Here is a 25882-nt window from a genome sequence, read left to right on the forward strand (position 1 = left end):
AGTCCATAGTATGCTATTTCACCTTACAAATCCCAGGAAAGCCCTGAGGAATCCCCCCAGGATTTAAACTCACAGCCCCTTGATTCCTGTATATTCGAGGACTTGTGGGAAGAAAAAACACTGAGCTTGGAGTCAGGAGGCCTGATTTTCTTCCTTTTACTGAGCTTCTCTAGGTCTGTTTCATTATCCCTATGGCAACGCCTAGCAACAGTGCTTGGCATTTACTAGCCCCTTCATAAACGTATACTGAATAAACTCTAAAACGAGGTAGTTTTTCGCTCGCCGGTTCTGATTCCTTCCTCTTGATCCTGTTGCAGGAAGGGGGCAATGGCAGCCTGCCCTCCGTGGGTGACGGTGCGGGAAGCAAGGATAAATTAGAGAGGTTTTCAGACAGGAAAGAGCCCTGAGCAAGCCGACTCATCTATTCAGAACCTTCCCCAAGGAAGCTCGATCCCCACTCCTGGCCCATGGACATGACCGAGGAGGGTCTCTTTCGTTAAGGGTGGGGATACAATCCTTCCTTCCTCTCCCTGCCACACTTGAAAATTAAATATTGCACGTCACTGGGCTCTCAGCCGCACCTCGGCGACCCCGCACGCTTCAGAGCCTCCTCCGGCAAAGCAAGGGCCAACGCGGGCCCAGGGCCCCGGCTCCAGTTCCCACCCCCTTTCGCCCTGGAGGACCGTGGGTGGACTCTCTTGCAGAACGCCTCTCGCTGGTCGGGCGGGGGTGGGCGGAGCCAGCGCCGCCCGGGCTGTGGAAGCGGAGGGTGGGGACACTCTGGCCCGGCTCTCGGTGGTGCGGGAGCGGGAGGGAGCAGCGGCCGCTCTGGTCGGCGGACGTGCTGCCGAGCAGTCCCGGAAGCGAAGCAGCGATGGCGGAGAGTCCAACTGAGGAGGCGGCGACGGCGACGGCGACGGCGGGCGCCGGGGCGGCGGGCCCCGGGGCGAGCGGCGTCGCCGGTGTTGTTGGCGTTAGCGGCAGCGGGTTCGGGCCGCCTTTCCTGCCGGATGTGTGGGCGGCGGCGGCGGCTGCGGGCGGGGCCGGGGGGCCGGGGAGCGGCCTGGCTCCGCTGCCCGGGCTCCCGCCCTCGGCCGCTGCCCACGGGGCCGCACTGCTTAGCCACTGGGACCCCACACTCAGCTCCGACTGGGACGGCGAACGAACCGCGCCGCAGTGTCTACTTCGGATCAAGCGGTGAGCCGGGGTTTTTCCTCCCCCAGCCCCGAGCTCCGGGGCTCGACCTTCCCCGCCCCCCCTTTCCCACTACCCCCCCCCCCGCCGCCCGCTGCCTCCGCGCTTCCCTCGCGGCGGCCCAGCTCCAAGGCCCACGTCTTGCCAGCCCGAAGCGTCGCGATCCAAGTCCCCTCTCCCCCCGCCCGCAGCTCCACACGCACCAAAGCCCTCCTCGCGTGCCCAGGTCCGACCCCGCCCCTCGGCTACCTCCCTAGAGCCCTCCGTCTCGGTGCCGGACACCCTCCCCCATACCTCCCGCCCGAAACCCGACCCTTTCGCGCTTCAGCAACACCCCCTCCCGCCTTCCGCGCCGCCTCTTTCCCCCCTTCCCCACCCCAGCCCTGCTAGATGCTGCCCGGAGGCCCCACCCATTGCCCCCCCCAGCCCCGCGTCGTAGCCTCCCGAGCCCCGTTTGTAACACACGTAGACCTTGGTTTTCGTGGCTTCACAGTCAAGACCAACCTTTCTTTTTATTCCCCATCTGCTCAAACCGTCTCCCCAAGTCTAGATCGTTTCTCTCACATACCCGCAGTCTCCCCTTGAACCACTTCTCCAGAACCCCAAAGCTTGCCACTCTCACACCTGTTCCGGGAATGCAGGCTTTCTCCCCCAGTCTCACTCTGGCTTGTATTATCCCACCCAAGACTTTCTTGTATTTTTTCTTTTCCGTCGTCTGGTTTACTTTTCTGAAGCAAATATACCTAATTCAGATAGAGGAACAAAGGCCCAAGTCCTTTCCGTGCTTATTTCTTGGGTGACTGATTTTAGATCCTATCATTTAGTAGATAATGTTTCTGCAAAAATGCTTAGTTAGCGTAGTACCTATTGCATAGGGAAAAAGTAATGCTTTTTGACCGCTATTAATTCTGAAACCTGTTTCCTGATGACGGGTATCTATCTCTCCCTGTGCCCCTCCAGTGCAGCCATACTCATCTAGGTAATCTCACTGCCCCCCCCACCATGCTCCAAGTCCCTTCAGATGTCTTTACCTATCTTTCAAGGTTGTAATAACCATTAAACAGCACATTGTGTGTAAAGTACCTGGCCCAGTGGCTGACGCAGACACCAGTTCTATTAGGGTCCAACAGGGTCGCCACCTCTAACTTCAGAATCTCAGCACTCCCTTCTACTCCTATGCTCCATCCCCTTCAGTCTGCGAGTCCTGACTTTTACCTTTGAGTTCTGCCAGTACTTCTTTCCTCTGCTCTCTCACTTGTTTGCACTTTACATCCCTATGTACCCTACCAAGCCTCTTCCCACCTAGAATGTCCCTTAGACCAGCGCTCACAATGGATGCATTCTAGATTGTGCACGACAACCTACAGATCCTCTCTCTAGTAGCCAGTGCATGTCATCTTTCAGATGTGAGACCCAGCGATTTCAGAGGGTACCCTCTGCAGTCTGAAGAGATCTCTACCCTGTTGGTACCCTGGGCAGGAAGACCATGATTGCTCCTTGCTAGCTCACTTGTTTCATAGAATCCCCGTGCCAACAACGGTCCACTGTCTACGGGATTCGCTTTTTTGGTGGAGTTGATTATGTTTTCCCAGTTACTGAACAGTCTTCGTTTAGCATTCAGTCATAGTACCTGGGAGTCTCGGAGGTGGGGAGTGAATGAATTGCCTGTGGGAGGAAGAGAGAGTAAATGGGATGTGGCTTTTCCAGGGTGACATCTGATGCCATTGGGATCTCTGGTTTTTTTCCCCTCTCCCCCTGAGGAAACAATGCCCTTTTGATAATAATTTGCTCTCTGCTTGCCTGACAAGTACTCAGCTGAGATTTCTCAGCCAACAAGACAGTGCGCACATTTGTGGTACCAAGCACCACTTTCTCAAACCCTGGCCTCATTGAGGTGCCACCAGCTGTCCTGCTCAAGGGATTCCCCTTTTTCCTCCTCTCCCTCACTCCCTTCCCCACCTCCTCTTGGTGTTATACAGGGATATCATGTCCATTTATAAGGAGCCTCCTCCAGGAATGTTCGTCGTACCTGATACTGTTGACATGACTAAGGTATGTAACTTGGAGGGGGTTGGGGGCTGTTGGGAAGTTGGGCCCAGAAAGTTGGAAGAGCCTAAAAGATTATCCAGCTCACATCTCTGACTACATAAATGAATAAATCAAGATCCCAAGAGAATAAGTGGCTTTCCCAAGGTCACACAGTGAGGTGGAGCAGAGCCTTGAACAGGTGTCTTTTACTCAGGTGTCAGTAGTTCTGGTTGACTTGGAAAATCCCTGTTTATGCCACTTGTCCCAGCTTAACTATTATTAGGGCACTCTTTCACTCTCAGAAATGCACCAGTTGGGCTGATAGATGGCATAGTCATTCGTTTTATCCCAATTCTCCCCCCATCCTGTCACTCTCGACTCTTTAAGTATGATGCTATAAATCACATGCAGAGAAGATTGGGGATGGGGCAGACCTGAATGAACAGAGTTTATACTCAAATGGGCTTGTTGTCCAGGCTCCTATCCTCACTGGTTGCTTTTGAATATCCTTTCCACCCCAGAGACCATTCCTGTCTTGTCCTCACCACACAAACACAGAGAGACTGAAATTCCCCTGACTTAGATACTCAGGCCTCTCTGTCATTGAGCGCTCTACCCTCATTTAAACGCTGTACCTTCCCTTAAACTGACGTTGGGAAGAAATCAGATTTCCTAAATCTAGTATTGTTTAAATGAAACCTCTCCATAGTTTCAGATTCTTACAGTAAAAGTTCAGACATTGTGTTGTTGGTATTTCTATTTTGTTTCAAATAGGTTTCCCTGTAAATTGATTTTTTTTCTTTTTATGTGGTTGGAAATATTTTTCCTGGGACATCTTGTCCTCAGTCAAGTATCAGTGTTAATAATGCTAGTTCCCTGGGGTCCCAGAATTGATGTCCTATTGATGCCATTTGAGCTTGCTATTTCAAATGACTGAGGGCTAGAAGATAATCCGGGGTGCCACCAGGGCAAAGTAGGGCCTGAGGCATTGCATTGCAGGTCCTTTTTCGTCTTGCTGTTTAAATTCTGAGCAGACCTTAAGTGCCTAGCAGCCTTTGTAGAAGAAGAAATATAACAGAGTTTGTTCAGGTTTTCCTCCTTTCAGGAAGGGAAAGCTTGTTCAGTAATCATGGCTGGAGGAAAAGAGTTTAGCATTCTGTTCTAAATTCCACCAATCTATTTTCTTCTTAAATTAACCATAGTATTGGGGAAATTTCTGCGGATGGTTGAAGGGCTCCAAATGGACCCTGAGTTTTCCCCATTTTTCTTTCCATCTTTAGCACAAGTTGGATACAGCCTGAGCTGCAATCTCCACAGTAGGTTTGATCCTCTGTGGAGGCAGCAGACCTCCTAGGCCTCCATCACAACCCTCAACTCTGCGCCCTTACTGGCCCCGGTGCTGTGGCCACCAATCCCTGGGCTCTTTTCCATTCAACTTACCTCCCCTTTCAGCCCCATAAGTGGAGGGTGGGGTCGCATCACACACGTGTTTAACCCAGGCACATCCAAGGTGATGTGCTCGGTAAAAATAGATACTCATTTCTGAAAATTAAACGTGCTAGGATAATATTTTACAGGTGCATATTTTAATGTGCGCAGTGGTGTGCCGTCTAGACTTGTCACATAGAGCACTGATGAGGGTAGTCTAAACAAAAACCCTGCTGCCGGGAAGTTTTAAGGGACACTCAAGGGTGATCTTGGATCGGATTCACTTTTCACCTTGGGCTCTAACTGTAGAATGTAGCCCCCGGGTCAGATGCCACTCCACCGGAACGGGGTTTCTTAAAGTTCCAAACCTGCGTATCAGTGCGAGTGAGTCCCTGCTGCTCCTCCTGCATGGTGGGCGTGGAATACGGACGCCAGCCGAAGGGCCTGCTTCTGGTGTGGGGAGCACGTGGAAGCCAGCCGGGGTTGGGATGGGACATCACCTCACAATTTTGAGATGGGGTTTTATTTTGCAGATTCATGCATTGATCACAGGCCCATTTGACACCCCTTATGAAGGGGGTTTCTTCCTGTTCGTGTTTCGGTGTCCGCCCGACTATCCCATCCACCCGCCTCGGGTCAAACTGATGACAACGGGCAATAACACAGTGAGGTTTAACCCCAACTTCTACCGCAATGGGAAAGTCTGCTTGAGTATTCTAGGGTAAGAGGAGACTTCTAAGTGGCCAAGTTCGTTGTTAGCAAATAATTGCTCTAGGCCAGCCTTTATCAACTGGGGTTCCTCATCTGAACCACAGAACACAGAAAATGATTGGAGGGACTGTCGCCTCAATTCTCCTCAGGATGGTACGCGACGAGTATCATTCTAGGCGCCAAAGAGAGAAGTTCATTTATGACCTACGTTGGCTGCCTTCGCGAAGTGCTTCTCCCCGAGCTGCACCAGCACCCGGGCGCTTGCAGCCCTGCGGACTCAGGGTTTCCACCCCGGGCCTCCTGTGTCAGAAACTCCAGGGGTCGGGCCTCGCAGTCTGTGTCCTCCAAGCCCTCCGGGTGATTTGGGCGCACGCTCCAGCTTGAGAACCACTTCCTTAGGGCATCAGGGCTTGATTCTCTCCCAAACGGGTTGAGAAAGGCTGCAGATCTGTGCCATGTACGATTGTGGGTGTCTGGTTTCTGAGTCTCTCAATGAGTGGCTTTGGAGGCGGTAGTGGTGATGAGGATGATATGATATTCTAACAACTGAATGAAAAATGTCTAAGGTTGGAAATCACATCAGATGAGAAACGAGTTTCAAGTACATTTTGTTTTCTGGGCGCTGGTGAGATTTTTGCTTCATGCGGTTCTCATTGGTTCCCTTTTAATTGCCTGGGGAGGGGTCACACATTCAGAATGGAACCGTCTGCTGATGTGTTCTGGATCTGTCTTGTTCGTGTGATCTGAGTTTCCCCTGGGGCAGAGAACAAGTGCAGGGTGAAGTTGGGAAAGTCGCCCGAACTGGGGGTGCGGTTTTCTTTCTTGTCTAGTGTGTTTCCCAAGTGTGGGGTCGTGGGGTCGGGGTGGGGGAGGCGGAAGGCAGCTGACCCAACCTGAGGCGCAGCTTCTTTTATTGATTTTTTAAATCTCTCTGATCCAGGGGTATGTTCTGTGATGGTGGCAGTGAGGAAGTCCTTCACAGGAGGTTGTCCTTCAAGAGGTCCTTTATGTTGTTAGGGTATCTGTCTCTGCGGGTAGGACAGGGGTATACATAGCCCACGGTGGTGAGGATACTTGGTGGTTGTTTCTGTATGACATCTGTTCGAGACAGGGTTTTTGTTCTAGGTTCCCCATTAGGCCAGTAGGAAATGATTCTGAACAAACCTCAGCTCACAGTGGAACCAGGGGAAGTAAGATGGTGGGGTACAAGTGGCCGAAGCGTGTTGGGTGGAAAAGGAGAAGCTACCCTGAACTTGAATCTTGACCATGAGGAATCACAGGGTAGAAAATTCCCATGTGTTCTTAGTCGACTGTTCCCTCTGTCAGCCTCAGTCCTTTCCTCCCTACGTAGAAAAAAAGATTGGGACTGCCTTACTGACGAAAGAAACGTAATGAAAATTTACCCTGTTGGCTTGCCTCTCAAATAGGTGAAGTCTTAGCGGAAGTCTTAGCGCAGGGTCTGGTTTTCCTGGAGGAGTAGAGCTGAGGGGAGCAGGCTGAGAGGCTCGGAAGAGCGAGCCTTGACGACAACGATGATGATGATGAGCTTGCTTAACTGGGCTTTCCTCGAGCGTAGCAGGGAGAGGGAATTGGCCAGTGAACTTGAGCAAGCCAGTCCTGGCTTAGGTTGTGTTCAGCCTCCAGATCAGGTGCCACCTCTTCAATGAATTGAGCTAAAAAGAAATGTCATTTATTGTCCAGGTCGCGCTCCTCCTCCCAGGATCTGGTCAGGTCGATGGAAGAGAGGAGCAATTCTGGTGCTTCTCTTTTATTCAGGATGGCTTCCATATATTATTTCAGACCTTCCTTGGGTCTGACCCTACTCCCCTTCCTGTCCTTTGGCAGAGTCCTGTGGTCTTCAGAGAGTCGGACACTGGGGGCTGGATACAGGGCAGGATCCCTGATCATCAGCCCTGCTACATGGCCTTGAACCAGATGGCTGTATTCAGGCCCCCTGCCCCTCTGTGCTCAGCTTCTGTCTCCTCACTAACTCCTTCACCACCTTCCGGATTTAGGATTTACAGAGATTAACTCTTAGGCTGCGTTTGGTGCTGTTTTCATACCTTTTCTCTTCCATTTTGATGATTGGCACCTAACCTGGCTACTGTTTATTTCCTAGTTGGATGAAAATCACTTCAAAGTTACAGGGCTTGCTTTACCCTCTTTTCTTTGTCCCACTTGATAAGAGGATTAGGCAGTTGACTGATTTCTGGTGAATGAGGGTGAGACAGGCTGGGGAATTCCAGAGCATTAATAGTGAAAGAGAAACATTTGGTTTAACTCACTGACGTGGGTGCTGCCAGGCCCCAGGGTGCTGGTGCACTAGTGTTTCTGTGGCGGCCTTCACCATCGCTCTCGGCCTCACCCTCTTCCCTCCATCTGCTGTGTTTTGCAGTACGTGGACTGGCCCCGCCTGGAGCCCAGCCCAGAGCATCTCCTCCGTGCTCATCTCTATCCAGTCCCTAATGACTGAGAACCCCTATCACAATGAGCCTGGCTTTGAGCAGGTAAGGCGGTGGGGGGAGAGGGGCAGCTGGGAAATGGAATACTGAGTTTGAAGAGCTCTGAGAGGTGTGCTTAAGGGCCCTGTTTGTTTGTTTGTTTGTTTAATGTCACCATAGGAGACAAAAGGAGCTGGTATGTGTGCTCCTTAAAAATGTCTTTTTTTTCCCTGTAACTTACAATACTGTTCGGTTATTTCCATTTGACTTGGATTAATCTACAAGGTGGGAATCAGTGGAGTCCTCTGGAAATTAATTCTAAGCCTGCTTTTGAGGGCTGTTGCAACCGGTGGGTTCTTCTCTGTGTGTCCATTCTCCCAAAGTCCCCTTAAGGTACTTCCTAGAGTGACTTCTGTTCAGCCGGGTGTTTTTCCGGAGTTACAGAATCCTGTCACCTGAAGAGCCAGAGGAGCTAGTCATTTATTAGCTAGTGGGGCAAGAACATTGCAGTCAGCGCCTCCAGAGAGAAGGGAGAGGAAAGTTGAGTTTTCCAGGGGTATGCTATGTGCCAGCCACTGCCAAGTTTTTGTATATATATTATCTCATTGAACTTTCACACGAACTTGAGGTGGGGGCGCCTGGCCAGTTCAGTCAGAAGAGCCCGCGGCTCTTGACCTTGGGGTCGTGAGTTTGAGCCCCACTTTGGTTGCAGAGAATACTCACTCGGGGTAAATGTTATCCCTATTTTCAGATGAGATATTGGTGACACGGACAGGTTAATAACTTTCACAAAGATACACAGATAATGGTAGAATCCAGTATTTGCCCTGGAGCCAAGAGTTTTTCCATTGTTCCAGAATGCCTTCCAGGATTACTCAGAAGTACAGGGAAAGAGTTCCAATCATAATCCCCAAAGATAATAATTCTATTTAGATGACTAAAACAATTTAACTAATTTTTTTTAAATATTTGAGGTAATGCTAACATTGACGGTTCATTTATAGACCTGAACAATAGGAAATACCCTTTAAGAGGGAACAGAAGTTATTCCCAAAATCTCCTTTCCAAACAAATAGGGTATTTGATTTTAAGATTAGGTAGAAATGGAAAAGGCCCTCATTGGCCAACCAAGGAGCTGATTTGAAGGTCTCTCCTTTGTTTGGAAATTCAGGAGCTGTGACTTTTATTCTCCCAAACGTTACTGGTCCACAGCTGCGGGTCCCTGGGTGCCTTTTTCACAGCCCCCCAGGCAGAAGGAAGTGGCCAGCTGTTCGTTTCTTAGCGGTTAACATCTGGACAACTCACTTCTTTCTTAAATAACTGAAATGGCTTAATGTCAGGAAGGGTACACTTGTTGGGTGCCACACAACTTCGAAGATCGTGGAATCTGGTCGAATCACCACCCTCATTTCTCTTCCCCACTGTTTTCATATGCTGCTTGCTGTTTACCAAAGTAGTGATTGACAGTCCAGCTTCACAAACATCACATGTCATCGAAAGGAAAATAATGCAGTTTCATGTCCGACCTGACCCACTGAGCTCAAGCTAGTAGTTGGCATGCTGACTGACAGGTGGTGAATACTATGGTTTTCCTTAAAAAGTTGAACGTATCCCATGGCACCCCTGTGAGCCCGCTGTGGTGCATTTTGGACACCATGGGAGGAGAGTGAGGGTATATAAGTCTTTCCTGCTCATGATGTGTTTTAATCAGAGGCCAAGGTTCTGGTTGCCAGGTTGGTGGTAGGGGGACCATTGCGGAGTAGAGGAGGAGTTAAAAGGACGGGAGACTGTGCTCCCTTCCATCTCTGCCCACATATTCATATCGGCTTTCTCAGTCAGTATTGGAGTTTTTTTTGGAAACTTCAGGTTCTACTTCCAGTAGGTTTGTAGTAGTTGATTTCAGTGATGGTAGAACCCTGCAGACATAAAAAGGAGTTAGCCGGGAAGCATCCAGATATTTATAGGGTTTTTTACTGAAACTCTTAATGTCACGTTTGCCCTTTGGTCCCATCACCATTCTTAACATTTGGTTCTTTCCCATTCAGTCTTTACCTCAGAGGCCTCTCCTTTCAGCCTTAGGAATCTGATGGGTCTAGTTTGCTGCGTACAGGCCGGGTGACCTGTAACAGAGGATGGGTGTTGGCACGCATGGGGGGAGGTGAGTGATCTCAGAAAGAGAAACTCAGTTGCTCTTCATGGATCTGCTATAGTCGGAAAGGTATCTTCTAGGTTTGTTTACTTGGGTCACGCGCCCCATGTTAATCCCGACGTCTCCTCCTGTTGACTTTTCTCTTTGCCTAAATTTTGTACTTGGGCACTCTGGTGTCTGTTACATTACAGGAGAGACATCCAGGAGACAGCAAAAATTACAATGAATGTATCCGGCATGAGACCATCAGAGTGGCAGTCTGTGACATGATGGAAGGAAAGTGTCCCTGCCCTGAGCCCTTACGGTAGGTGTGTGCCAAGAGCGCCCACTTGGCACTTTGGTATTGCTGTTGGGAGGCTTAGCTCTGAGAACCTTTGGGGCAAAATCCACTATTGGGCACCAGGGGAGATACAGAAAAACATAAAGCTTTGGTTCCCATTTTCAAAGAGTACTGGCTAAGGGTCGCTCAAGAGAAAGTTCAGCGAGCTGATCTGTTCTAGGAGAGTGCCAAGACCAATGGGAATGACATAGCCCATAGCCTCCAGTTTGCTGAGGGCCTGGACCTAGTGAAGAGCCTTACTTGTTCTATAACCAAATGAGGCGTAGAGCCCTTCATAATGAATCCACTTCTCAGTGTTGGAGTTTAATCATAAATGTTCAAACTGGATGAACAAGGTCAGAGTTACTGAAACAAACTTCTGGAAGAATTTTGAGTAAGGGTTGGGCTAAGGGATGGCCTGTTGAAAACACGAGATTGAGGCACGAGTTGAAGTTGGGATTCAAATGATCAATATTAACAGTCACCCTCCTTTAATAATCCCCGAGGTATAAGAGCAGTCAGTCTTGGGTTGTCAGCTTTCTTTTTCCATTGAAAGATCTTTGTGAGGGGGCGCCTGAGGGGGCCAGTCAGTAGAACGTCTGACTCTTGGTTTCAGCTCAGGTCGTAAGATCGAGCCTTGTGTCGGGCTCTGCACTCAGTACAGAGTCTGCTTGAGATCCTGTCACCCTCTGGCCCTCATGTTCTCTCTCTTTCTCTCTCTGAAATCTTTTTTATTTTTTAAAGGAAGGTCTTTGTGAGATGCCAAATCTGGGCTTGGGAACTCTAATTGGCTGTAAGGTTAGATGGTGAAGGGATGATCCCTTCCCCACCACGTTCCTAGCTCAGGCTTCTCTGCTTATTTTCCAGAGGGGTGATGGAGAAGTCCTTCCTGGAGTATTACGACTTCTATGAGGTGGCTTGCAAAGATCGCCTGCACCTTCAAGGCCAGACTATGCAGGTAACGTAGCCCCTGCCACTGACTCCAGAGGCCGCACAGCAGACCCCATAAAATCCCTCCCCAAGGATAGCATCTGCAGCTCTCAGAGAAGTCAGAGCCGAAAGGAACTTGTCATTTAAGTTGCTGTGGCCCAGGGAGGAGACCGCCTTGCCTAATTCCTGTGGAGTTGCCTGTCAGTCTTGCCATAAACTAGATGCTCATGGGTAGAGTCTGAACCACCCTGCTTTCTAGCTTGGAATGCCTCCCCTTCTTAACAGTCTTTTCAAACCATGAACATTCAGTCCTCTCAGACTCCTAGTGATGATAAGGGTGAGTTCTCTACTGAGTCCAGTCCCTGGCTCAGAGGGCTGCTCAGAGATGGAGGCTAGGGAAATGTTGAGTATGTGCTCTTACATGTTGAAAGACTCCTGTTACGAAGACAGTAAGCATTTGTTTACTTCTGGCGTCCATTGGAGAAATGTGCTTCCACTTCCAGTTGGAATGCAGGATTTAAGCTTACTCTAAAGAGGAGATTCTTGGGGCATCTGGCTGGCTCAGTCAGTAGAACGTGTGACTCTTGATCTCAAGGTCGTGAGTTCAAGCTCCATGTTGGGCATGGAGCCTACTTAAAACAAAAAAAGATTCTTATGAAACCAAATTGTAAACACGCTCAAATATAAAAGACCTGGTTGGTAAGAGGGTGAGACTCCCCCTGTCCTGAAGGACCTGTTCTTTGTCTTTTGGATCATTACCTGTGGTCTTGCTTAGGTTCGTGCTGACTTGGATGAATGACTGAGGCCGCTTAAAGTTCTCTCCAGCTCTTCCTGAGCTGCTTCCCCCACCCAGGCCGCACCAGCAGCAGTAGGAGTAAATGTCTTCCTTCCTCAGCTGCTGCTCAGAAATGGTAGTTGCCCTGTCTTTTCCTTCAAGGCTTTCCCACCCATCTGCCCCGTTAAAACTCAAAGGGCAGGGGCACCTGGCTGGCTCCGTTGGGAAGGTGTGTGACTGTTGATCCCAGGGTTGGAAGTTTGAGTCCCATGTTGGGTGTAGAGATTACTTTAAAAAAAATACATAAATAAAATACAAGACAAAAAAACCTTAAAGGGCAAGGCCAGATCAGCATTAACTTGTTCCCGGCCCCTTTTTCAGAGTCCATTGTAGGTGATGCATGCCATGCTTTGGCCCCATCAGGAATTCTCACTGCTGGTATTCAAAAGCATTTCCAGTATTCACTCTGTGGAGGAAAAATAACTCGTGATGAGAGAAGGAAAGGGAAGAGCAGCGTCTGGGGAGGAGGGAAGTGGGTGGAAATGGAGCCAAGAATGAAAAAAGGAAGATTTGAAAAATGACGGCTCCAGAGTAAGTGTGGAGTTCAGCCTGTGGGGAACGTAACCCTGAGAAGCAGAAAGTGTGGGCTACAGTCCCAGTGACTGTGACTTCTGTTCACTGGTCCCCGATCGTGAGGGTGATGTGTGGGCAGAAGTGTGGAAGGAGTGTATGTGGGAGAAGCAGAATGTGGGAGGGAAAAATCGTGTACCTTTTTGTGACTCAAGAGGTCTCCACTTTTCTAAACCCTGGCCGTGCACTGCTTCACTGCCATATTCTCTGTGTAGCATTTACGTTCATTGTGTTTAGACTCTCCACTCCCACCCTGGTTATTTTTGAGATTTTAAGGACACTTAACTCCTTTCTAGAAAACTTTCGGAGATGTTCGGTATAGAATGACAGGGACTGAGATCAAGGCTGGGCAGCCCCGGAGTGATGCATACAAAGTGGACAGGGAGGTGTTGGCAGGTCTCTCCGGAAGAGGGGACGGGTGCTTATCTGGAAGTCCGAACTCCTGAGCTCCAGACTTGCCTGTGATGTTGGGAAAGCAGATTTCCCCTTTGGAATTATAGGGAAAGAAAGATGATACTTCCCTTTGTATGGTTTTTATGAAGTTAATTGCAAACACAGGCACACATAATGGTCACAGTTCTGGTCTTGAATTTCTGTTTCTTGCCTGTCTCCCCTTTACTGTGACCCTCTTCTGCATAGTGGCTTGCTTGCAGGGAACAAAAACATTTGAATGTTGTCCCAAGCCAGACCTGTCTGGGTGGCGGTTAGTGTGCCGTAATATTTCTAAGCAGAGGGCGTGCTGTCTGCTGTTGGGATTGAGCGCTCTACCCTCTACGCCGTGACTCGGAAGTTGACCATGCGGCCAACATGCGCCCGAAGCTGCTCTTTCTAGGGTGAGCCCTCCAGACTCGAATCTTCCATCCTGCTTGTCTCCTTTCCCCCACAGGACCCTTTTGGAGAGAAGCGTGGCCACTTTGACTACCAGTCCCTCTTGATGCGCCTGGGACTGATTCGTCAGAAAGTGCTGGAGAGGCTCCATAATGAGAACGCCGAAATGGACTCTGATAGCAGTTCGTCTGGGACAGAGACAGACCTGCACGGGAGCCTGAGGGTTTAGACCCTGCTCCCTTCTCCCCTCCCCCCACTCAAGGGTCCCAGCAACGTCCCTTCCCCCCACCCCAGGGATGGAGAGGCACTGTGTATCTCCCTCCAAACGTGACGTCATCCTGCAAGATGGCAAGAACCAAGCCAGCTCGGATCCCAGGGTGTGGGAGTGGGGAGGCTGTTCCTGACCTGACCTCCCTGGCTCTCGAGCATCCGGGGCTGTGTTCATCCCATAGCAGGGGCCAAGGTACCGACGCAGGAGCACCCAGGGTGAGGGCCTCTGGCAAACACAAGCAGCCGACACACCTCTCCACGGGGCCAGCTCCTCAGGGGGAGGCGGGAGACAGAAACTGTTAATTCCAAGAGGGAGCGTGCCCACATGATTGAGGGGGATATCTGGAAGGGAGCTTTGGGTGGGGGGCTGTCTGTGACACTTAAGCAGTCTGGGTGGTTGTCTGTCTGCAGTCTTGAAGCAGGGCTTCCCAATGCCCTTTTCCTCCCTGCCTCTCTTCTCCCAGTACTTCCCATGGGCCAGCATAATTTTGTTTTTTTCCTAATTTATAGTCACTGTTCTAGACAGACCAAAGAGAAGGAACAGTGGTGGAGTCTAGGCTGCTGATCAGTGAGCTTTACCTAGCACCTGAGCACCTTTCTCCTCTGCCCCCCCCCCATTCCCTCGCCCATTTCCAGATTTAAGACAGAAGGTAAATGTGACTGGGATGGAACCGAGGTCCTGGTAGAGCCTACACAGGCACCATGAGAAGCTGATTTTGTTCCCGCAATCACTGATTTGAAAAGTTCCCAACGCAGCCAGCTGCTGTGTGTGGGGTACGAGAGCCACTACATAGAATAGTCTTTTACAGATGTTCCTAAATGCTAGCCACAATGAGAGTATTTCCCCTGGGGGTGGGGTGCAGTGGGGAGACTGATGCTAGTCCTCTTGTGTTCTGTTTGGCTGTCCTTGTGTATTTTCACCCTGGCCTCTGGTTACCCCCCCCCCAACCTCCCTCCCACTTCAATGCCCAGGGACTTGTGGGGAGCAAGGGTCGCCAATGGCAGAGGGGGTGGGGCTGGGACTCTGGGCCCCGCTGCTTCTCTTGCCTCTCCGCCTCCCGTCCTTCCCAGCTGCTCTGTCACTGGCTCTGATGGCTATTTGCCTGGCTGTGTTGCTTCTCTGTCTGTATCTAGCTGCAGTGATCCTTTAGCTGGTTGGCTCAGAAGAATGTGTGTTAGGCGCCCTGTGGTACTGGGCACTGAGAAACTCCAGCCTTCCCCTTTTTGGTGTGTTCTCCCCATACTTTCCAGATTCTTACTGTTAGGGCTCCCAGTGGGGTGTTGGTGATCCGTGTGACGCAGGGCCTCAGTCAGTATCCAGCCGCGTGTACGGGAGAGGATGACTTGGGCCTGCCCTGCCCGCTGCTGTGAAGGCTTCTGCCTGCGGGTCATGGGACTTCCGGGGAGTTCGGAAGAGGTTGGGCACGAAGGAGAATGTCCAACTTGGGAGGGCAGGAAGCAAAGAAACTGGACAGGAAGTGGGCTTGGGGAACGGAAGTTTATCTCGGATACCTAAGGCTGGGTCTCTTAACAAGGAGACTTAAAGAGGGACCCTGCGGCCAATTTCCCTCTTCCATTCCCAGAGCAAGTACAGGGCTTAGCAGAATGCCCTTGGTGTGTTGGTCCAGTGGTTGTCTGTCATCCATTTAAGTGTTCCCACTTTCAAGTGACAATCCTCTCCTTGGCCCTGCCGTGGGCAGAGCATGTCTGGCATACCAGCCTGACTTTTATGCCCTAATCTTGAGTTGAGGAAATATATGCACAGGAGTCAAAAGAGATGTCTTTATATCGGACTGTACATAAATGAAGTTTTTTTTTTTTCTTTTTGGTGCAATAAAGTTTGTTTTGGCAGAAGGAGGAAGCGCCTGTGGGTGTGGGAGGGTGTGTGTCAAGGGAGACTGGGATCCTCCAACAACCACACCTCTCACCCAGGTCTGAAACTGCCAGGGAGAAAGTGCTTGATGCATTGTCTGGAGGCTGGAAACTCCGGTTACAGGGCGTGGGTGGAAGCAGGGCGGCCGGGGACGAGTCTCCCGCCAACCAGAAGTAGCAGGGCCTTTTCTGAGACCACATCTGGCCATCAAGGAGAGGAATGCCATCTTGGCCTCAGTTGCTTCGAAGGAGCTCCTTGACAAACTGGGAAGAGAGTATGTCCTCCAAGGACAGGCACATCTAGACTGTATCCCTGGGTAAGGAAAGGGCATCTTAAGTTCTGGATAATCCAGACCTCACTTGATTTTCGGGTATCTGGTATGAAACCAGCTCTTAGGAGTTCTGCACGAAGACTGATTATGCAGCCACCTTCTTTCTCTACTTGCTATAGAAAGGCTCTAGCTTTCTGGCGGAAAGGCTTTTCCTCTTGGCTGACCCCGCGGCAAGGAAGACATTCCATGGGACATGGCCAGCCGATGCCGGGCAAAGCCGCGATGTGGGAAGGCGAAGGCCCGCATGCCAGTGCACTTAGGCTCTGGCTCCTCACTTTGCCTTTTAAGCTGGTGGCCCACTCCCAGTGAGTTAATTCAGAAGGAGACCTACTCACTGAGCCGATGAAAGTGGCCGTGAGGATTTAAGTGTGTTTAGAAGACGGCACAGGGTAGGTGTTCAGTAAATGATGCCCTTCCCACCGCTAAGGCGAGAGGGACCTAGTGATCACGGGAGGGAGAGCTGGTACGAAACTAAAGGACTAGACTATGTCCACTGTTGGTCCATTCCCCTAGGTTCCATTATTTCTTTACTCTAACCACCATTTTACTTTGACCTCTGCTTCTTCACACTCAGCCAAGTCTGTCAGAACCTGGAAGCTCCAGAGGAAACGAGACTGAACAAGTGGCTATTACTGGTCCATTAGGATCTGCTCGCTTGAGATAAACATTTTTATAAAGACAAGGTTTGAATTAGCAGGCTGTAATTTATGTCCCAGGACTACAAATAGCCAAGAGACTGTCTAGCCAGGAGATAGACTGCCTTCATTCTAGACCCATCCCTACCGTGAACTTGGAGGTGACCCATGCTGGTCCATTTCTTTACGTGCTCGCTGTTCTCTGTGCTACTCAGGTTAGCCTTACCGGATAAATGAGTTTTTCTCTAATAAAGATGCAATGTGAAGGCACTTTAAAAAAAAATAAATGGGTGAAGAGTATTGAGGAAAGAAAAAACTTGGAACTCTTTTCTTTTAAAAAAAAGTTATTCAGGTTTTATTCACACCAGCAGCTCTGCCGTCCTCTTCCTGCCTGTTGCTGGGGCTCCTTCCACACTGCCAGAGTCAGGGGAGGGCTTCTCTGGCCTCCTCAGCTGTTATCTCCTGGGAGTAGAGGTCGGTGAAGAGAGCCGGCAGCCAGTAGCGGGCCTCCCCTGGGGCCTGTAGGTCCAGCCAGGCCAGCCCTTCCTTCAGCAGGTGTTCCTGGAGGGAAAAGGCAGGAAGAGTCGGAGTTCCTGTCAGGTGGACAAACGACCCCCAGACCTGTTTTGGCATCAGTGGGGTTTTCAGACTAAATCTACACGAGTGCCTTCACACCTTTACACAACCAGACTGGAATTCCAGGTTCTGTTTGGCCCTGACCTTTGCCTGAGGTGCAAGAGATGCCACCAAACCACTTAACCCATGCTGCTGGGAAGGAGGGTAAAGACAAGTAGTGTGGGATGGTGGAGAAGGACTCGGGGGCTGCAGAGACGTCCACCCTGTGGCCTGAAGCAAATCCCTGATCCCAGTTCCCTGAAGCAAAATGGACACCACTGTTGTAAGTTACGTTTGCGTTAACTTGTGGGTGAACCTTCATGGACAAGTTAATGGAGGGACTCTCTTAGTTTAGAATGGACTCGTAATTCTTACAGCCGGGAATAGGCTCAAGATGGGCCCGGTTGTCCCCAGCAGCAGTAAACAGATGTTTATGTTACCCTGCTTTCCAGAAGAAATTCAGTCTACAGTTTAATTGCCTGGATAAGGAAGAAGGTATGAAAAGCCAGGGTTACATTCTCCTGCTACTCCTCATCAGCCTCTCACTAACATCACGGGATCTGTCTATAGAGAACACTAACTATATAATACACAGTGTAACAGTATGCCATTATGGGTATGTAATTAAGTAGGTAACAATTCCCTTCACTCTGTATTGACAGTGTTACTTCCAGTACAAACCATGTGAACTGTCTGACCAGGCGCGACAGGTTGGGGGAGAGAGGAGGTACTGGTGACTGGCCTACGCGGAGTTAGAAGCCTGCCTCTGAGTCGGACCTCAGGGGCACATTCAGAGGAATGCGGGGTGTTGCCTTGCTTCTCTGTGGTGACAGCAGCCTTCAAGGCGAGAGGCCAGCAGAGCAAGGCTAAAGTTTCTGCCGGTGTGCTGTCTATCCACCCATCTGGGGCCCATCTCTTCTGGCCCATTCCAGAATTCACATACCAGCACTTGCCGCGCTCGCTCGGTCTCCCATTTAAGACTGGCTTTGATATCACTGACAGTCACGTAGCCGTTTTTCTGGAGGAAGGAGGAACGAGGGAGTCAGTTAACAGTGGACTTTCCCTAAGAACCCAGCGTCTGCCCGGCAACAACAGACCGACCCAGACAGGAGGAAGACCTGCCCTTGAAGCCTAAGAGCAGGGGAAAAGAATGTTTAGAAACCCCAGCAAAGAGAGAGAAGCGACTTTCAGGGTGACAGGTTGCGGGGGGGGGGGCAGGTTCGGTCTTAAAAAGTGGGGTCCCTAGTACTAAAATACTAATTTAGACTTTCTCTGAGAACTTCAGAGTATGACAAGATTGAGAATAATTCACTGAAAGCAAGAAATGGTAACAAGTCCCTGCCTCACCTTACCCCCAGTTAAGAAAAGCCCCTCCTTATTTAGTTTTGTTTTCCATTATTGGATTAAGAAAACTGAACGTGTCTTCCCTCAATCCGGGGTAAGGAATGGGGAAGGAGGGGGTTCGCTGAAGGCATGCCGAGGGACGGGGGACTGGCAAACGAGATGAAACGTTTGTTTGGAAGAACCCATTCGGAGTGTAGTACTCCGGAGACCTCAGAGAATCGGTCTACCCAAGCAAATCCAGCCCGCTGTCTGTATGTCTGTCTGCTCCACTAGACTGTACGCTCCCTGAGAGCAGGACCTCTGGTGCCCGTCGTTCTGCCCCCCACAGCCTGGCCCGGTGCTTTGCGCTGTAGCTGCTCAATAAATGTCTTCTAAATAAGCACCGGTCTGAGTCGTGCGTCCACTGGACAGTCTCCGCGGAAGACCTGAGTCTGTGCTACTCCCTAAGTCCCTCCCAGACTGTAACCCCCGCCCAGGCCCCGCCCCCGCCCCTGCGGCCCCCAGAAGGCAGCAGGTACCTCGGCCAGCTGCAGCACCACGGTGTGGTCCATGTTGAGCTCAGCCGGGACAGACTGAATGAGGTAGGTGCCGCCCACGGGGATGATGCCGAAGCCAGTGCCCAGCGCCTTCAGTTTCTTGATGGCCCTGATCAGGTCGTCTCTGAGGGGAGAAAAAGCCGCTTAAAGACCCCTGGCACAGCAGACCCAGCCGCGACGCAGTTTCAGCTCCGGCCTAGCCGGGACCCTCCGACAAGACTCAAACGGTTGCGTGACGGTCGGTGACCTCATTAAGAAGGCAGGGCCAAGGGGCACCAGACGGCGCTGGGACACTCCTGGGAGATGGTACAGGGATGGAGCAAAAACCTGCCCACAGGAGCCCACCGGGGAATGGCAATGAAGGAGCTCCATGCAACAGACGACAGGGAGCAGCGCGGACTGTGGTAAAAAGGAAACCGGAAACCACCCGTGCATTTTACAGACGGCGGCCCAGCTGATGATCGCCATTGGGAAATTCAGGCCCGCTCCTGCCAGATCATCTGGTTTCCCATTAACAACTGAACTCGAATTAGGGAAAAAGAAAACCCACAAGACCATGTGTAGACCCTATGTGCAGCCCACAAACTGATAGCCTTTTTTTTAACCTTTTCTTAAACTGAAGTTGCGCATGGAGGCTGCTGAACCAGATCAATATGTACCCCGCCTTCTGACCCCCACTCCGTTCCCCAGCCTTTCCCGGTGTGTGCACTAGTCTCCTTCACCACAAATAGCTCAATATTTAGCCCTAAGTATGTTAAAAAAAAAAAAAATAGTAACAATACATGCATACATGTGAAAAAAAATGCTTAGGAGACAATACACGAAAATGTCAATAGTTGTAATCTCAGTTGAGAAGTAACGGGTGGTTTTTGGTTCTTTAGGTCTATATTTCCCGTTTTCTAAAACACAGGTTTTCTGATCATAAAGAGGAACAAAATGATCCCGAAAGTAGCCTAGACACGTGAGCAGTAAAGAGAAAAGATTTCCATCTGATTTTTAAAGACCTTTCCATACTCCAAGGGGTTGGGAGGCAAGACCTACTGGCTGACGTCCTGCGCGAACTTGCCCCTTCCTTTCAACACCTGCTGGTGAAGCTCCTCGAGAGTTATCAGGCCTGTGCGAGCAGGGAGGAAAGCAGGGGGAGGATTAGCTTTGTGGCTGAGCCAAACCAAACCAAACCCAAAATACAAATTATTAAGATGACCCTACTGGATGACCATTTTTAGGTCACATTTTGGGGAGCCGAGAAAGTGGGCATCACCCCACCCTGGAGCACCAGGACACAGTTACTAATTTTAAAATCATAACCTGGGCATGTTGTGTATCGAGGGAAAGGCCTATTTCCTACCTCCCTATTGTTTTCTGTAATCACCAGGGGCTAAGAACCTGTTGGGCGAAGCTCTCTAGGGAACAGAGACCATCATTCAGGTAGTTCCATTTCTCAACCACATGAAGCCGCTAAGATGCTTCTGAAGACCTAAGAGCTTCTCGAGATCTTACTGGCCTGCAGTCTGCAGGATGGAAAAGATCACCTTTCAAGGTCTTCTCCCTCCGAGAAGTCCAAAGCCCCGTGCTCAGGACTCAGCCAGCCTCACCTCCATTCCGGTGCTTCAAGGCCAGACACACCTCTATAATCTGGACCCCCAGCTCGTAATAGAAATCCCCCACGCCTAGCATCTCAGACCAAAATCCTTTTCCAGCTGAAAGAAAGAAAGAAAAACAAAAGCCAGGTTCTGGGTTGGTTTCTATCCTTTCTTTTCTTTCCAAGCTAGATGAAAACATCTACCCCGTGGGAAGCGTTTCCTGCCTAGCCTAAGTCCTGGGGCTCCATTTACTACTCAGGATCCTCAAGACAGTCGAACTCTTGGAAAGTCCTCCTAAAAACCAGCTCGGACAGTTGGCAAGGGTGGGCAATCTAAAAGGCATTTCTGTTTGGCTAATTCTGGCTCAGGACACTATAAAAATGAGTCTTCCGTTCCCAAATTATACAGTGAAATACAATGGGACAGAGGGTCTAGACAAGGCTGAGAGAAACCATCCGCAGACCTGGCCTTCCAAAATCCACCGGAGACAACAGTTCACTGGGGAAAAAATGCAGGTTACAGAGTAGTAATGACAGCATAATCCGGGACGTTAGAAGAAAAAGTTTATAAACAGGATGAAGGCGCCCAGAAAGCTACCTCAGACCATTAATGTTTATCTCTGCAACTACGGAACAGGGTCTGGAGACTCGCACTTTCTTTTTCTTTTTTCTCCTCTATTGACTGACTCTAGGATGACATGTGACTTTCATTAAAACTCAATTATCTTTTTAATAAAGGGAAAAAAGTCCACTGTAGGTCACAACTCACGGGAAGGCCCGTACCCTGGCTAGGAGCCCGAAGGCAACATCTCCGGCTTCCCCCTCACGCTGCGCACTCAGCCATCCTGCTGGGCACTCCCTGGAGACAACAGCCTCTGGCTCTCCCTGCAGGCCCTTCTCAAAGGGCCTTTTGGAAGATGGCCTAGCCACAGTGCTGACAGCCAGCAGAGCTGCTGGCCCTCTGGAGCCCCAGGAAAATACCGCAGCCCCGCACACAGCTCCTTACAGGCCAGTGGGTCCACCCCGATGGTGGCGCACATGTCCTGGAACTGCACCCGGAACTCGGGATTCTTCCGGATCTCCTGCTTGTGCTTGCTGGCGAATTCCTCCAGGTTGCTCTTGAACATGTCCAACTGCTTCGACATCTGTAAGGTGGACCAGGGGGAGATCAGGGGCAGCCCAGTCAAGTGATAACCCGATGCCAAAAGTAAGTTCCCGGCCCGGTGGCAGGGCAAAGGCTGAAATAACCTACCTCCTCCAGGCCTGCCATGACGCTATTTCTTGTTCCCTTTCTTGCTCTGCGGGGAGCCTGCTTCTCCCTCTGCCGCGGCTCCCTCAGCTTGTGTGCTCTCTTGCTCTCTCTCAAATAATAAAATCTTTAAAAGATTGATGTATCTTAACTTGAGAGAGTGAGAACATGCACATGCACACTCGCGAGCAGGAGGAAGGGCAGAGGGAGAGATCGTCAAGCAAACTCTCCACTGAGCGTGCAGCCGCACTGGGGGCTCAGTGCAATCACGAGCAAAGCCAAAACCAAGAGTCAGACACCCAACCGACTGAGCCACCCAGGCGCCCCTATTGTTCCCTCTGTTTATCCCTAACTTTCCTTCGTGGTTCTGTTGTCAGCTGGACTGCAATGCCATAATGTTTCCTCAATTCTGTAACATACATTTTTGGGGGCATCTGGCTGGTTCAGTTGGTGGTAGAGCACGCAACTCTTGATCTCAGGGTTTTGAGTTTGAGCCCCAAGTTGGCTATAGAGATTGCTTAAAAATCTTTGGGGGTGCCTGGGTGGCTCAGTAGGTTAAATGGCCTACTCTTGGTTTCGGCTCAGGTCATCCCCTCGGGGTCGTGAGACTGAGCCCCACCTGTCTCTGCACTCACCTTGGAGTCCAGTTAAGACTCTCTCCCTCTGCCTCTTCCCACCTGCACGCTCTATCTCTAAAATTAATAAATAATCTTTAAAGTATAAATAAAATAAAACATTTTAAAGATAAAAAAATGAAAAATAAAACACACATTTTCCCCCCCACATGTTCCTGTTCTAAAGTCGGGATGCATCTAACAATTTTAACTAATGTGATACTTTTTTGTTTTCCCAGAGAAACGTTACTAGATTGAAGGTGCACCCCAGAATCCATTTTGTCTTAAAAATGAGAGAATGTGGAGGCATCTGGGTGGGTCAGTTGTTAAGCGTCTGTCTTCGGCTCAGGTCCTGATCCCAGCGTCCTGGGACCGAGTCCCACATCGGGCTCCTTGCTCATCAGGGAGCCTGCTTCTCCCTCTGCCTCTGCCTGCCATTCTGTCTGCCTGTGCTTGCTCTCTCTCCCTCTCTCTCTGACAAATAAATAAATAAAATCTTTTTAAAAAAAAAATTGAGAGAATTCAGCATTCAGAAAGAAAGAAATCTTCAGCCACTGACAGAAAGTTTACACAGGAGAGAAAGGAAGCCTGGTATGCAGTCATTGTTGACTCTTTCAGTCATGGACCTTCTTGGGAATCAACTCTAAATAAAGAATCCCAAAGGGAGGGGTGGGTCTACCAGATTATATTCCAAAGCTAAATACAAATGGTTTGGGGATTTTCTTACTTATTTGTAGTGTTCCTTCTCTTTCCCTAATTAACAAAGTCTATGTTCCACCCACCAAGAGTAATCACTCCTGGCCCAACATCTCCTCGTTTGCTACATTTTATAAACTAAAACATAATCACCATTTCCAGTTGATTCCTGTATGTCATCTCCCCTATGAGTGGGAGGTTTTCTTTTTTTTTTTTTTAAATAAATAAGTATGTATTTATTTTAGGGGGAGAGAGAAAGAACAAGTGAGAAGGGCACAGAGAGGAGGAAAGAGAACCTCAAGCACACACACCCCCAAGCGAGAAGCCCAACACCAGGCTCGATCCCACCACCATGAGATCATGACCTGAGCAGAAACCAAGACTCAGACACTTAACCAACTGAGCGACCCAGGCACCCCTGAGGTGGAGATTTTGAAGAGCACAGCCCGTGTCTACTCTCTTTCCTCAGTACAAGGATCCATTTCCTTGCTTAACTGTTTCCTCCTCTTCTTTACCAGTCCCAGTAATTGTGTGAACTCAGGGCATGAAAAGGGAATCACAGGCACCGCACCCCATCACTGATACACACTTTTGGTACGCACCTAGATGTGACGGTGGTGGTGATGGACCACACAGGTTTAAGCTGTATTTTCATGTTATTCTTAGGCACTTGAGGGGAAAGTCCCCAAAGACCTAATTCAAACAGCTCTACCACCTACTACCCATGTAATCTTGGATAAATCACCTGAATGTCCTCAATTCTAAACTGGGAAGAATAGAGTTCCCTCCTGGTAGGATCGTCAGGATGAACAAGATAGTGCATGTAAAAACAACAACAACAACAAAAAAAACGGACATGTGCCTGGGAAGATATAAGCATGCAACGACTCAAAGATGTTAGCTATCGGGGTGCCTGGGTGGCTCAGTGGGTTGGAGCCTCTGCCATCCGCTCAGGTCATGATCTCAGGGTCCTGGGATCAAGCCCCACATCAGGCTCTCTGCTCAGCAGGGAGCCTGCTTCCTCCTCTCTCTCTGCCTGCTTCTCAACCTACTTGTGATCTCTGTCTGTCAAATAAATAAATAAATAAAATCTTTAAAAAAAAAAAAGATGTTAGCTATCACTCTTATTAGCAAGTCCCATAAAAGATCTGAGCAGCCCAGAAGCCGAGATTTGCCAAATACCCTATTTTTAGTTCAATCCAAACAATCTAGTTTACATCAGAGGTGTCCTGTCCAGCCTAGGCGGGTCTCCCTTCCTGCCTGGAGCCCTCCCACCGACTCACCTGGGCCAGCTGGTCCTCCGCCAAGACAGTGCCTCGCTCCTTATACTTGGCCTGTCAGATAAAGAAACCAATGTGAGTTGAGAGTGGGCGCTGGGGGCTCCCACTTGCCACTGCCTCCAATGAAGTATGAGAAGAGGAGGGTCTCTCTTAAATGGTTTTTCTTAGGGTGAGGGATGAGGAAGTAAAACAGACGGCTAGTCTGTAGTCATATTTGGGGACGCGGGGGAAAGGGCTGGTGGATCTGCGAATGCTGACATTCCAATCAACTGGAAACAAGAAAGTCAGTTCCCCGGGACCCGAAGAGCCGTGTCAGATTCTGATGGGGGGCGATTTGAGGGTACAGAGCTCTGCTCGGAGACTTCCAGTCTCTCTCGGGTCGGGGATGGCTGTAGGTCGGCCTTCTTCTCCTCACCTCGGCAAGCTTCTTCTTGGCGATGGCGCCCGCTCCCACTCCGCGGCGATGCATCCCCACCCTGGGCCCGGGGGCCGCCCCGCTGCCGGGACCCCGGGTCTCCGCGTCCCGGGATCCGCCGCCGGCTCCCAACGCGGAAGCGCGGGGCGCGCGTCATTTCCGCGCGCCGGAAGCTACGCGCCGACTTCCTGCCGCGGGGCAGGGCGGCCCCGCCTTCCTCTGGTGGCCAGGACCGGAGTAGCCAGCCCGGCGAAGCCCCGCGGCGAGGAGGACTAGCGAGTGCTGACGCGGAGCCGCTGCGTCTTTGTCCGAGGCGCGCTCCCCACCCACGTGGGCGCCTCGGAGCCCCGCGTGGTAGCACGACTGACGCTCGCCGCCCCCCGGGCTCTGGCTCCCAGCCGCCTACTATGGGCCAGGCGATGAGTCGGCCCCGAAGCTTCCATATTGAGCATGAAGCACAACCCATCAGCGCTAATGGAGCCTACCTGTTGGATTCACACGCAGAGATTCTAAGACCTTACAGTTAAGAACTTGGACTCTGGAATTAGACAGCCGGCTCCATAACTCACTTCCACTGCAGGGGGTCCAGTCCGGTCACTTCAGCCATAGTCCTGAATCTCTTGTGTTCTAGTGTCCACAGTATAGAGTAATACCAACTCATGAAGTTGTGAGGATGAAGTGAGAAAATTATGACAAAGCGTTTAGGGCGATGCCTGACATATAAGTAAACATCAGTTATGATTTTTACTCATCAGATTTGGAGTGGAATCAGCCATCTCTGTGTTTAGAAAGCTCCATAGGCGCTTTCTACAGTGTTGAGCCCAACAAAGGAGCTAACGAAGGATTCTTAAGCCAGGAAGTTGTTACTTGACTTGTTAGATCAAATTCTTGTTTTAGAAGAATTAGTGACAAATGGGGCACCTGGATGGCTCATTCCCTCAAGTGTCTGCGTTGGGCTCTGGTCAAGACCTTGGGGTCCTTGAATTGAGCCCTGCGTGGGGCTCTCTGC

At 50.3% G+C, this 25882-nt stretch overlaps 2 protein-coding genes across 2 annotated transcripts; one reads left to right on the forward strand and one right to left on the reverse strand.

Annotated features, from left to right (window-relative positions):
- The first annotated feature begins 759 nt into the window (after positions 1-759).
- Positions 760-16830, forward strand: UBE2Z (ubiquitin conjugating enzyme E2 Z). The gene is made up of 7 exons (XM_047706651.1): positions 760-1197; positions 3174-3246; positions 5184-5371; positions 7757-7868; positions 10143-10255; positions 11138-11228; positions 13492-16830. The coding sequence occupies exons 1-7, from the start codon at positions 875-877 to the stop codon at positions 13660-13662; spliced, it is 1071 nt and encodes a 356-aa protein (XP_047562607.1). The 5' UTR covers positions 760-874; the 3' UTR covers positions 13663-16830.
- Positions 16831-16877: 47 nt separating this feature from the next.
- Positions 16878-25030, reverse strand: SNF8 (SNF8 subunit of ESCRT-II). The gene is made up of 8 exons (XM_047706652.1): positions 24874-25030; positions 24462-24512; positions 21626-21764; positions 20633-20737; positions 20079-20151; positions 19020-19161; positions 18101-18175; positions 16878-17103 (listed from the first exon to the last, which is right to left on the reverse strand). Exons 1-8 carry the CDS (start codon positions 24925-24927, stop codon positions 16966-16968), a joined length of 777 nt encoding a protein of 258 aa, XP_047562608.1. The 5' UTR covers positions 24928-25030; the 3' UTR covers positions 16878-16965.
- Positions 25031-25882: the final 852 nt, after the last annotated feature.

Source organism: Lutra lutra, chromosome 16 (assembly GCF_902655055.1).
Source record: "Lutra lutra chromosome 16, mLutLut1.2, whole genome shotgun sequence".
NCBI lineage: Eukaryota > Metazoa > Chordata > Mammalia > Carnivora > Mustelidae > Lutra > Lutra lutra.

Excerpts from the sequence above, each read along its gene's own strand:
- UBE2Z (XM_047706651.1), top strand. The coding sequence starts at position 875 with ATGGCGGAGAGTCCAACTGAGGAGGCGGCGACGGCGACGGCGACGGCG. Across the intron at positions 5,372-7,756 it reads GTCTGCTTGAGTATTCTAGG|TACGTGGACTGGCCCCGCCT; the intron begins GTAAGAGGAGAC and ends TGTGTTTTGCAG. Across the intron at positions 10,256-11,137 it reads CCCTGCCCTGAGCCCTTACG|AGGGGTGATGGAGAAGTCCT; the intron begins GTAGGTGTGTGC and ends CTTATTTTCCAG.
- SNF8 (XM_047706652.1), bottom strand. The coding sequence starts at position 24,927 with ATGCATCGCCGCGGAGTGGGAGCGGGCGCCATCGCCAAGAAGAAGCTT. Across the intron at positions 24,513-24,873 it reads CCAAGAAGAAGCTTGCCGAG|GCCAAGTATAAGGAGCGAGG; the intron begins GTGAGGAGAAGA and ends TTTATCTGACAG. Across the intron at positions 20,738-21,625 it reads CGGGGTGGACCCACTGGCCT|CTGGAAAAGGATTTTGGTCT; the intron begins GTAAGGAGCTGT and ends TCTTTCTTTCAG.